This window comes from Nansenia antarctica, assembly GCF_963989245.1.
Source record: "Nansenia antarctica genome assembly, chromosome: 1".
In the NCBI taxonomy this organism is placed as follows: Eukaryota; Metazoa; Chordata; class Actinopteri; order Argentiniformes; family Microstomatidae; genus Nansenia; species Nansenia antarctica.
The window spans coordinates 51,131,716-51,144,215 of record NC_137674.1 but is presented as its reverse complement, the minus strand read 5'-3'; the positions used below and the strand labels follow the sequence as shown (position 1 = coordinate 51,144,215).

Sequence of the window (12,500 nt, the reverse complement as noted above, 5' to 3'; positions counted from 1 at the left end):
ACAAGACCCCCGTGGAACAAGAAGGCATTGAGGTTCTGGTAAGATCACCCAGGTTCTGCTCTGTTCTGAAGAGCTTCTGTTTCAGACTCCATCTACAACGGGAGTGGACACAGCTTGAAATGCATCTTAGGTTCATCAACCTGACATTTGTTCCTTTTCTTCCGTGAAAATATGAAGTTTAAATGATTAAATGATAAACAACGCTTCTAACGCTACTGTCTTCCTCTTCCTCCCCTTCTTCTTCTTCTCCTATTTTTCGCAGGATTGGCCCTTTGATGACGGCTCCTCCCCCCCAGATCAGGTGGTTGATGATTGGCTCCACCTCCTGCGGTTTAAGTTCAGAGAGGATCCTGGTTGTTGCATTGCGGTCCACTGTGTTGCAGGGTTGGGGCGGTGAGTTCTCCTCTATTCTATGGGTGTTCTACTCTCCTCTTAACTGTTCCTCTCCCTCCTACCTGTTTGACTGACACCGTCTCTCTCCCTGCAGCGCCCCGGTCTTGGTAGCGTTGGCTCTGATCGAGCGTGGGATGGAATATGAAGACGCTGTTCACTTCATACGACAGTACGTTCACCACAACAATCATATTTAGACATGCATGAATACTATACAAGTTTATTGATCCCTTTATTTGGGCTGCAAACACATACGGTAACACACACAGATACACGCACAGACCCTCTCTGGGAAAGGCATCATTTTTGCTACTGTGCTGAACAGTTGATAGAAAGAGAATGTAAGTATGTATGGTTTTTCCTCCAGTGTTGGCTCTCATACACCCAGCAGTGTCTCTAACAGGCTGTGTTCCCTGTTCCTCCTCTGTACCCTGTCCCTCCTCTGTCCCTCCTCTGTCCCTCCTCTGTCCCCTGTCCCTCCTCTGTACCCTGTCCCTCCTCTGTACCCTGTCCCTCCTCTGTTCCCTTTCCCTCCTCTGTCCCTCCTCTGTACCCTGTCCCTCCTGTGTTCCCTGTCCCTCCTCTCTTCCCTGTCCCTCCTCTCTCAGGAAGAGGCGTGGGGCGTTCAACTCCAAGCAGCTGCTGTACCTGGAGAACTACAAGCCCAAGATGTGTCTCCGCTTCAAAGACGCCAACGGCCAAAACTGCTGCCTTCAATAGGTTCAACACAATGTTCAATTACAAATCTCACTGGAGAAAAAGAAAAACCCAACCAAAAATAAAAAGATGATTTATTTCTTATAATTCCCAAATATCTTAAGTTATTTTGATCAATGGTGATGGCGTGAAGATGAAAGTGAAAATAGCACTAGGATGTATGTTCACAGTCGACCTGCTGTGACACATCATCTATTTGTTAGTGTGTTTGTAGGCTACTGTTGTACTGCTTTTTACTGTAGGCCCAAGTTTTTATGATGTTCAGCATCTGTATTCTGTATTTGTATTCTACTGATGGTCTAAATGTTGTCTATGTATTTTGAATGTCTGCTGCAAAACAAATGATAAAGATAGTAACATTTAATGTACTCCAATGGTCAAAAGCATAGTTGTCAACAAGTATGGTACGTTAAAAATAATCTGGCTGTATGATGTGTACCTAATGCACTATAATAGAAGAACGGTGAGAAATCAAAATGAAGGCAATTGCATTGTTGCATAACTGGGGAAGGAATTATAGATTTTAGTCTGTTTGTTGGTGTAACCACTGCCGTGTGTCTGCCTGTCTGGTCTGTCTGCCTGTCTCTGTGTGTCTGCGTGTCTGTCTGTCTCTGCGTGTCTGTCGGTCTGCGTCTGCCTGTCTGTCCAGAGGAGGTTATTGTCGAGCACAAATGATACTGTTGGATTACAACCACCATGTGTTACATTAATTTGTGATTCATGTCTAGAAATAAATAAAAAGCATTTTATGAACTAACGGTTTATCTGACATGCTTAATCCTTCATCAAGCCTTGAGTGTATCTTGAACTTCTCTCTTGAAACGTCCCTATTCCTCTATATGGACACAAGAGGACTCCAACGTCCCACTTCTGGAAGCTAGACAAAATATTGTTTATCTAGTAAGTTATTGAATAGATACATGTACTCTACTCTCCCCCGTCACGTAGTTCGTATAGAGATTTAATTCTTCTTTAACATTTAATTGTAAATTAGGCAATTTGCTCCACGTAATGATATAGCAAACTAGAACACATCACTTATCTATGAGACACGGTCGTCATGTCCGTCCTTCGTTGGAGAGCGCGCAAATTATTCTCAGAATTTAAAACAATTTCACTGTCAAATGTTGACATTTCGTCTTTCACGGGCCACAGCCACAGGCCTATCACCGATATAAGCATCTGCCGAACGACCGACCGCTATCCGGTCTTGAAAGTCACACTACACATTGTTGCGTTTTTTTCCATCATGAAGTCGAGCCCACTGCAGGGAATCTGGGACCACTTCTCAGAACTATCAATCGGAGGACAGTAGAGATCACACCCCAAATCTGTTGGGAAGGGGATTTAACACAGCTGTTCTTGGATTATAGCCTACTCATTCCAAGCGCAGCGGTCGGTCCACTGCTCTGTCGGCGCTCAGATCCTTATTTCGGGAGCCGCGCACCGCCGCGCTCCCTGCCCGCTGCTGTCAGGTCCTCCAGCAGCACGACGTGCGTCTGTCCCGTCTGGGCTGTGGGATGTTATGTGCCCATCGCGTGACCCACTTCGCTCCGGGATCAACCATCGTTGCTTTACCGTTTCATCTACGAAGTGTGCCAGTGTTTCATCCAGCGCACGGGACGGGGAGTCGAAGGAGAAGACGACGGCAGAGAGTTGATCCAAGCAATTGGCTTTAATAGACATTTGATTCGATTGGCCCGTTAGTCATGTTGCCGGTAAGTTTGACCACCGTTCTCTGACGAGAAACAGACGAATTCTTCTTGACATGTTGTAATCGGTTACTTGCAAAAAAAGGTCTGGGGAATATCTAATGGGTACAATGAATGAATGAATGCTACTTCTGGTTCCTATCGCCCTCACGTGTGGGCTTAGGACTTTCTCCCGTGTTTATTGTCGTTCAGGCATAATGCACTATCCCTGTACAGGCCAAGTTGAAATAAAAAACAACAACATCCACCACAGCAGACAACCTTCCCCTATCTGGTGGGAGGCTACTGCATGTCTGAGCAGAACTGCGAGTGACTGACAGAGCAGATGAAGACAGCTTCATACCAATGCCAGTGTGCTTCTTCCGTGTTCTGCTTCTATGCCTGTGGTATGTGTCCACACTGTAACCCCCAATGCTGTAGCTTCCATATTCTTCTATCCCAGGTCAAAGTCTAGTAAATGAGCTGCAGTGAATGTGATATACTGTAGCTAGATAATCACTGATACTGCCTACCCTACTGGGTGAAGGCCAATGATAACATCTTAACTGCTCTCAGGACAGGCAGCAATGTTGTATAAAAAGTGGAATGGACAAAACGGTTGGGATTTTTTGGGTGTATGATTAGATTTGTTTATATGGTTGATTCCATGTAATGTCTATCAGTGCTTCTCAGAGAAGAGCCAATATGGGTAATAAGTCCAGCCAGCCACTCTCTGCAGATCACAAAGGATTGGGTAGGTCTTAGCCACATGGTAATTACTCCACCCTGCCCACCCTGTCTGTCACCATATACCTGTCCAATCTCCCGAGCTTAAGGAGTGGCCAGTGGGATAGGGGTTAGGGGGTCGCTTTGTAATTCATCAGCCTATCCAGCACCAAGGCCAGGGAGAGAGGGGCGGGGGGAGGGGGGGGGTTGTTGTGGGTCTAAATGAAACACACATCAAAGAGCTAGGCAACCAGGGTCAGTCTGGTGACGCACATCCTGGTGACCCCCCGACCTTCAACCTTCCTGTCAGTCACGGCGGAGGAGGAGTGACCCACCCCTGCTACCCCCCACCTCCACCCTGGGTGTCCCCACCCCTACTACCCCCCCCCTCCACCCTGGATGTCCCCACCCCTACTACCCCCCACCTCCACCCCTACTACCCCCCACCTCCACCCTGGATGTCCCCACCCCTACTACCCCCCCCCTCCACCCTGGATGTCCCCACCCCTGCTACCCCCACCTCCACCCCTACTTTCCCCACCTCCACCCCTGCTACCCCCCACCTCCAACCTGGATGTCCCCACCCCTGCTCCTCCCCTACTACCCCCCACCGCCACCCTGGATGTCCCCTCCCCTACTACCCCCCAACTCCACCCTAAATGTCCCCACCCCTGCTCCTCCCCTACTACCCCCCACCTCCACCCTGGATGTCCCCAGCCCTGCTACCCCCCACCTCCACCCCTACTACCCCCACCTCCACCCCTACTACCCCCACCTCCACCCTGGATGTCTCCAGCCCTGCTCAAACTCCGTCAGCTCCATCATGGATGTCGCCACGCCCGTCTCTCTGTCACTAACAGGCTTTCACTCAGCAGCCTATTTCTGACGTCTAAAATTAGCCACACAGTCAGTGGGTTGAAAGTTCACCGTTGCGTAACACAAAACAGGCGGTGCACGCACACATGCAAAGACATTTTTACCAAGTTTTACTGACACAGAAGTCACTGACGCTGTGGGGATGCTAAAATTGTCCCCATATGATAAAATCCACCATCCCCCCAGATTTTCTTTTACAACTTGAGTACTGGTTACAGGGCTTTTAGTCTGGCTGTAAGGCCATACTACTGCACACACACTATCTTCTGGATCACGTCAGGTTTGGATGTTGTCTGTTATGAATATTTCATGCCTACATGAGTGTTTTCGTGGTCTAGTCCTGTGTTTCAGGAGGGACTGTCGTATAGTTGTTAAAGAGCCACTTCACCCTTTTTTTCTGCTGGTGATGATGTGTACTGCAGGGTTCTCCCCAAAGAATGTGAGAATGGCACTGTGCTATGCTGTGAACTGCCTCACACGCACACACACACGCACACACACACACACACACACACACACACACACACACACACACACACACACACACACACACACACACACTGCCTCTCTCACTGCATCACGAGCTGGGGCTGGTCAGGTGACCGGAGGAGCCGGGCTCAAACCCCAGTCGCCTTTCACCCCCTCACCCCCTCACCCCCTCACCCCTCTCCCCCTCGCCCCTGGTAAAAGCAGTCTCTCTGTCTCTCCCCCCCTCCCTCTCCCTCTCCCTCCCTCCGTCTCTATCTCTCCCCCCCTCCCTCTCTCTCATGCTATCTCTCCCACTCAGTGAGTGGTCCTGTCTCAGAAACGCAGCGTACCGCCACAACTCTAAACAAAAGCAACCGACTTCAGATCCTCTCATGTCCTCTCAGGGTGTGCGTGTCTGTGTGCGTGTGTGTGTGTGTGCGTGTGTGTGTGCGTGCGCTCTGTGAATAGTGTCTGACAGTCTGTCATGTCTGTACAATAGTGTGAGGATGAAGAGCTCTGTTTATGTCCCTGTCTTGTTTTCACCTTCTCCCACCCCTCTGGGCTCCTCTCTGGGACTTTACAATCAGGATTCAGAATGTTTCCTTGGACACTGTGGTTGCTATGGAAACTTTATTGACTGTCCTGAACCCGGGGGTTCCAGCCAGGGACAAGGTGATAAATCAGGAGTCGGTCCACAGTCAGTCTGACACCGTGCAGAGCATTCTGGGTGCTTTATCTCTGGGGGGAGGCTGTGGCTCAGGAGGTAGAGCCGGCGTCTAATGATCGTCAAGGTCGGTGGTTTGGCGGTTCGATCCCCGGCTGGCCACGTTTTGAGGTGTCCTTGGGCAAGACACTGAACCCCAATTAGCAGGCCGGCGCCTTGCATGGTAGCTTGGTGTGTGAGTGTATGTGTGTGAATGGGTGAATGAGAGGCCATTGTAAAGCGCTTTGGAATAATAATAATAATAATAATAATATTTATTTACCATCTCTGCCCCTGTCTGTGTCATCCAGACCTGTCCCCTTGATGTGGGTTAGATAACTCCCCTCTCATGGTGTGTTTGTGTGTTTTCATGTGATTCGAGGCCACAGGCTCCTCATTTGGAGAGCTTTAACAGATCATCTCCCATAGGGGCCCAGCCTAACCCAAACCCTCGGCTTGGTTTGGACTCCTTTATTTTCTTTGCAGGTTCTTACTTTTTCTTACAGAAAAAAAAGAACTATTGTGTATATGAAAAGTGATTGTAAGTACAGTACCAGTCAAAAGTTTGGACACACTTGAAAGTGTGTTGTATTACAAGGCAGAGAGCATGTTGGGTAATGATGGGTAAACTGTTGTGTTGTGTTACCAGGCAAGAGAGCATGATGGGTAAACTGTTGTGCTGTGTTACCAGGCAGAGCAGAGGCCGGCCAGTCAACCATGCCTTCCGGCTCGTGGTGCCACTGTGACAGGTCCTGCTTTGTGTCCTCCGATTTATTATTGACAAGCCCTGGAGGGGTGAGGTGGGGAGGGAGTGGGTGGAGTGGGGTGGGGGGTGGGGGGGTAGGGAGGGGGTGGAGTGGGGGGCTGGGGGGGTAGGGAGGGGGTGGAGTGGGGGGGCAGTGGCGCTGACTTGACACTGAATGAATGAATGGTCTTTATTGTCATTAATACAGTACAGGTACCATACAACGAAATTTAGGAGGGGGGCTCCCCTGGTGCTAGGAAAAAAATACTAAAAACAAGAAGGGAAAAGAGCTGGTTTACATACTGTACATAAAGGCTATATACACTATCCACTATACTATACTACTATACTATACAAATAAAACACTGTGCTGTACTCTATGCTATGCTATAAATATCCTAACATTTCCTATCTCTGAACCTTATGTACACGAGGGTTGTCATATTGCACATAGTATTATTGCACATTCATTTAAAGTGTCGCAGTTTGCAGGTTTGAAATGTTCACAGTTGTATTTCAGTATTGCACTTATGTTTACACTCTAGTAGCTGCCATCAAATTGTCTAGATTGCCAGGGCCTAGAACCTAGGTCTTTGCTGTGTTCAGGGCCTGAATGGCCCTAGGGTAGAAGCTGAGCTTCAGTCTATTTGTCCTTGCGGACATGGTCCTGAACCGCCTGCTTGAGGGCAGCCGAACAAAGTGTTCGTTCCCAGGGTGGGATGGGTCTCTGGAGATCTTGGAGGCCTTCCTGAGGCAGCGTGTGTTGTACAGCTCTTCCAGAGAGGGGAGGGGGGCGCCGATGATCTTCTGGGCCGATCTCACGACTCTCTGTAGCGCTTTCCTCTCTGCGGCTGTGCAGCTGGAGAACCACACGCAGATGCAGTAAGTGAGGATGCTCTCCACTGTGCAGCGGTAGAAGGTCACAAGCAGCTCCTGTTTGAGGTGGTATTTCCTGAGGACTCTCAGGAAGTAGAGCCGCTGTTGTGCCTTCTTGATGATGGCTGCTGTGTTGGTCTTCCAGGACAGGTCATCCTGTATGTGCACCCCCAGGAATCGGAGAGTTGAGACTCTCTCCACGCTCCCTCCATCGACGAGCAGGGGCTGGACCTCCAGCTTCAGAGCTAAAACAGCCCCGTCCTCTCACGGTACGCAGCAGAATATCAACCCGTTAATAATAAGTTAATGAAGGAAGGAAGATACGGTATAGGTTCCTCTCTCTCTATAGGTTCCTCTCTGAGCTGAGACATGGTTCTAGGTTCCCCCCTCTACCTCTCTGAGCTGAGACATGGTTCTAGGTTCCCCCCTCTACCTCTCTGGTCCTACGCCACCTCCCCTGCTGCAGAACTCCAGTCAGAACCTCTCAGGTCTATCTCCAGCACGCTCCGCTGAGGGACAGAGCACCATAGGTGGGATTTCCTGTCTGTGGGGGGAGTGGTTGTAGCCCTCTGTGTGTGTGTGTGTGTGTGTGTGTGTGTGTGTGTGGTTGTGTTTGTGTGTGTGTGTGTGTTGCCTGTGTGTTTATGTCTCCATGGTAAGTGTGTGTACCTCCTCGTGGTGCCCTGTCACAGCCCTGTCTGCTTTCTATCATCAGACTCCTCTTATCTCCCCCCCCCCCCATCACCCTCCCCCTCCCTCCCCCCCTCCCCCCCTCCCCCATCACCACTCCTGGGGAATCTCACTCTGAAGAGGTTCTTCTGACGCACTCACTCCCCCTGCGTGCCTGCCTGCTTTTACCAGCACACACTCTCCCAACCCCCCTCCCCCTCCTCACATTAACTGACACCCCCACTCTCTCTCTCTCTCTCTCTCTCTCTCTCTCTCTCTCTCTCTCTCTCTCTCTCTCTCTCTCTCCTGGTGCCTGGTGTCACACACACTGCCAGGCACACTTAAACACACACTTAAACACACACACACACACACCCACACCCAGAGTGAGCCTCAGCCCCCTAAGTGAGCCTGCCTTGCTAGTTCCTCAGATCCTTCAGTCAGTGTTTGTGTGTGTGTGTGTGAGTGCACAGCGCTCTCTCCTTCTCCTGTGTGTGTGTGTGTGTGTGAGAGCTTGCATCTCTCTCTTGGTCTCCTGTCTGTGTGTGTGTGTGTGTGTGTGTGAGTGTGTGTGTGTGTGTGTCTGTCTGTCCGTCTCTGTGTGTGTGTGTGTGTGTGTCTGTCTGTCCGTCTCTGTGTCTGTGTGTGTCTGTCTGTCTGTCTCTGTGTGTGTGTGTGTCTGTCTGTCCGTCTCTGTGTGTGTGTGTGTGTGTCTGTCTGTCCGTCTCTGTGTGTGTGTGTGTGTCTGTCTGTCCGTCTCTGTGTGTGTGTCTGTCTGTCTGTCTGTCTCTGTGTGTGTGTGTGTGTGTGTGTGTGTGTGTGTGTGAGCCTCTGGAATGCCGCTCTCTCTGGTTCCGATGAAGCGTTTCCTGGGCACGGTGCTCCACCGCCTGGTGTCTGTGTCTAAGGACGGCCGCCTCCGCCCCTGGCTCCCGCTGAGGAGGAAGGAGGGGTCCGCGAGGAAGACCCCCGCCACGGCGCCACAGACACACACACACAGGCCGGCTGAGGTGAACACACTGGCAGGGAGGGAGGGAGGCAGGGAGACAAACAGAAAGACAGACAGGCAGAAAGACAGGCAGGCAGAAAGACAGGCAAGCAGACAGACTGACAGACTGACAGACAGACAGACAGACAGACAGACAGACAGACAGACAGACAGACAGACAGGCAGACAGGCAGGCAGGCAGGCAGACAGAGAGGCAGACAGACAGACAGGCAGGCAGGCAGACAGACAGACAGACAGGCATACAGAGAGGCAGGCAGAAGGTCAGACAGACAGAAAGACAGCCAGATAGATAGATAGACAGACAGACAGGCAGATAGACAGATAGACAGACAGACAGGCAGACAGGCAGACAGGCAGACAAACAGACAGACAGACAGGCATACAGAGAGGCAGGCAGAAGGTCAGACAGACAGACAGACAGGCATACAGAGAGGCAGGCAGAAGGTCAGACAGACAGACAGACAGGCATACACAGAGGCAGGCAGAAGGTCAGACAGACAGACAGGCAGACAGATAGATAGACAAACAGACAGGCAGGAGGTGAACCGGGCTGGTCTGGGTCTACACTTAAAATAGTCCAAAGGAGTCATCCAGGGTCGGTTAAGGTCACTCTGGGAGGCAGAAGGAGTGGAGAGGTTGTGGTCCTTGTGAGTGCGGGCATGTGGATACGTCATCCAGACATGTGAGTATGTCGGAAGTAGCTGCTAGAACTATGAGATACCGCCGCGGGGCTGTTTAAGGGGCTGTTCGGGGAACGTTGCTGTTGTTGTTGTTTACTTTCAGATGAGGTCAGGCGAACGAAGGCAACGAATCCGTAGTATGAATGTAGGCCTGCGGTATGTGGCTTTTCTGTTGTATGCTTAGGAACATGTAAGTAAGTAAAATGTATTTCTATAGCATCCCAGACCAGGGGTCACAAAGTGCTTCACATACATAAGAACATAACACAAGAGCAAAAGTTATAGCAGGTTAAAATAGGCAAACAAGTGAAAATAAGAACAAGTAACAAACAACAAGTGCACAACAATATCAACAGGACACATAGAGACAGGCTTTTGTGGTTAGCCAAAAGCTTGTCTATACAGGACAGTCTTCAGCTGTTGTTTAAAAGCCTCGACCGAGACCGCTGATCTAAGATCCAAGGGCAGAGCATTCCAAAGCCTGGGAGCCACGGTTTGGAATGCTCTATCACCCTTGGTTTTTAATCTGGCACGGGGGACAACCAACAAACCCTGGTCAGAGGACCTGAGAGACCTACTGGGGCATGCAGGTGTGCAGGTATGCAGGTGCCTGACCATGAAGGGCTCTGTAAGGGATGACCAGAAATGTATGTATGTGTGTCATTTTACGACATGCTGATTGTTGAATAGTATCAGAGTCCGATAGAGACCCTAGCTGTGATGTCTACTGTGATTTAGTCCTGCAGATTCACCAAGGGAGTGTTACAGTGTGTAGAGTTTGGAACAACAAAAACAAGAATTACATTCTGTGTGTGTGTGTGTGTGTGTGTGTGTGTGTGTATGTGGGTGTTTGTACCTGTGCGGGGGCGTGTGTGTGTACGTGCGTGCGTGCCTGTGTTGTGCGTGCAGTAGGCTAATCATCCAGAGAGTGTGTGTGTGTGTGTGTGTGTGTGTGTATCTAAAACTGTCAGATGTAGGAGGGTTTAGCACGCTAGGACACGGGGCAGGGGAGACCAGAGAGGGATGTGGACACGTAAACCAGTCAGGACAGTGTGTTAGAGAGACAGGGGTACATGTAAACCAGTCAAGACAGTGTGTTAGAGAGAGACAGGTACATGTAAACCAGTCAGGACAGTGTGTTAGAGAGAGACAGGTACATGTAAACCAGTCAGGACAGTGTGTTAGAGAGAGACAGGTACATGTAAACCAGTCAGGACAGTGTGTTAGAGAGAGACAGGGGTACATGTAAACCAGTCAGGACAGTGTTGTAGAGAGACAGGTACATGTAAACCAGTCAGAACAGTGTTGTAGAGAGAGACAGGTACATGTAAACCAGTCAGGACAGTGTTGTCAACTCCCTATCCACAGGATCTGTCCCAGCGGCCTTCAAAATAGCCAGAGTCAAGCCGCTCCTCAAGAAACCTACCCTTGACCCATCATCTGTCCACAATTACAGACCGGTATCCCTTCTCTCCTTCCCTTCCAAAACCCTTGAACGCGCGGCATCTAAACAACTGACTGACTATCTCCGGAAGATGGAACATTTAGACCCCCACCAATCCGGCTTCAAGGCTGGGCACTCCACTGAGACTGCTCTCCTTGCTGTCACGGAAGCCCTCCACTCTGCTCAAGCTTCCTCCCTCTCCTCCATTCTCATTCTCCTTGACCTGTCTGCTGCCTTCGACACAGTCAACCACCAGATCCTTCTCTCCATCCTCTCAGAACTGGGCATCTCTGGCACCACACACTCCTGGTTTTCTTCCTACGTGGCGGGTCGCTCCTACCAGGTGACCTGGAGAGAATCGCTGTCTTCTCCACAAACCCTCACCACTGGGGTACGCCAGGGCTTTGTCCTAGGGCCCCTACTGTTCTCTCTCTACACCAAGTCTCTTGGCTCGGTAATCTCCTCACATGGGTTCTCCTACCACAGCTACGCAGATGACACTCAACTCTTCCTGTCCTTCCCCCCCTCTGATCTACACGTGGCAACCCGTGTCTCTGCATGTCTTGCTGACATTTCAACATGGATGTCAGACCACCATCTCAAGCTCAATCTTAACAAGACCGAGCTCCTCTTCATCCCCGGGAAAGCCTGCCCTCTCTTCAGGTTACACCTTAACTGCTCCTCCTGAGACATCTACTACCCCCCAGCACTGCGTCTCCTGAAGACACCCGCTTTTCCCCTCTACTGTGTCCCCTAAAAACTTCTATATAACACATATATATATATATATATATATATATATATAACGTATAAACCCTTGTAGTGTTTCTCTGTTTCTCCAGTGTCTATATAAAAAACAAAAACAAAACAAAAAAAACCTAGGTTTAGAAGAAGGTGATAGAAGAAGGTTTGTCGTTCTATCAATGGCCCCGGGCCTGAGCTGGATTACTCTTCCTGCTACGACTGGTGGATTGATGATTCACTTTCTTAGTCAAATGTATTGATTGTAAGTCGCTTTGGAATAAGGCGTCTGCTAAATGCCCAAAATGTAAATGTAAATGTTGTAGAGAGACAGAGGTACATGTAAACCAGTCAGGACAGTGTTGTAGAGAGACAGGGGTACATGTAAACCAGTCAGGACAGTGTTAGAGAGAGACAGGGGTACATGTAAACCAGTCAGGACAGTGTTAGAGAGAGAGACAGGGGTACATGTAAACCAGTCAGGACAGTGTTAGAGAGAGAGACAGGTACATGTAAACCAGTCAGGACAGTGTGTTAGAGAGAGACAGGTACATGTAAACCAGTCAGGACAGTGTGTTAGAGAGAGACAGGGGTACATGTAAACCAGTCAGGACAGTGTTAGAGAGAGAGACAGGGGTACATGTAAACCAGTCAGGACAGTGATGTAGAGAGAGACAAGGTTACCAAGTGATACCATGTGTACCAGTCAAGACAATGTTTCCTCTTATGAACAATCTTCATCAGGGATGAATTCAGGACTGG

At 49.8% G+C, this 12,500-nt stretch overlaps 2 protein-coding genes across 3 annotated transcripts in view; both read left to right on the top strand.

Moving 5' to 3' along the window:
- Positions 1-1,857, top strand: part of ptp4a2a (protein tyrosine phosphatase 4A2a) — a 4,957-nt gene extending 3,100 nt beyond the window's left edge. For both annotated transcript variants that reach the window (XM_080539945.1, XM_080539944.1), the window contains 4 exons: positions 1-38; positions 263-393; positions 488-562; positions 1,002-1,857. The exon at positions 1-38 is cut by the window's left edge and continues 55 nt beyond it. In XM_080539945.1, the coding sequence (XP_080396071.1) occupies positions 1-38; positions 263-393; positions 488-562; positions 1,002-1,113 (356 nt within the window). In that variant the 3' untranslated portion in view covers positions 1,114-1,857. The remainder of the gene's footprint in view (positions 39-262; positions 394-487; positions 563-1,001) is intronic.
- A 6,864-nt stretch (positions 1,858-8,721) lies between these two features.
- The window catches only part of ppp1r13ba (protein phosphatase 1, regulatory subunit 13Ba), a gene marked incomplete at its 5' end in the record, with an annotated part of 48,148 nt that continues 44,369 nt past the window's right edge, over positions 8,722-12,500 (top strand). The window contains one exon of the mRNA XM_080523820.1: positions 8,722-8,841. Within this exon, the coding sequence (XP_080379946.1) occupies positions 8,722-8,841 (120 nt within the window). The remainder of the gene's footprint in view (positions 8,842-12,500) is intronic.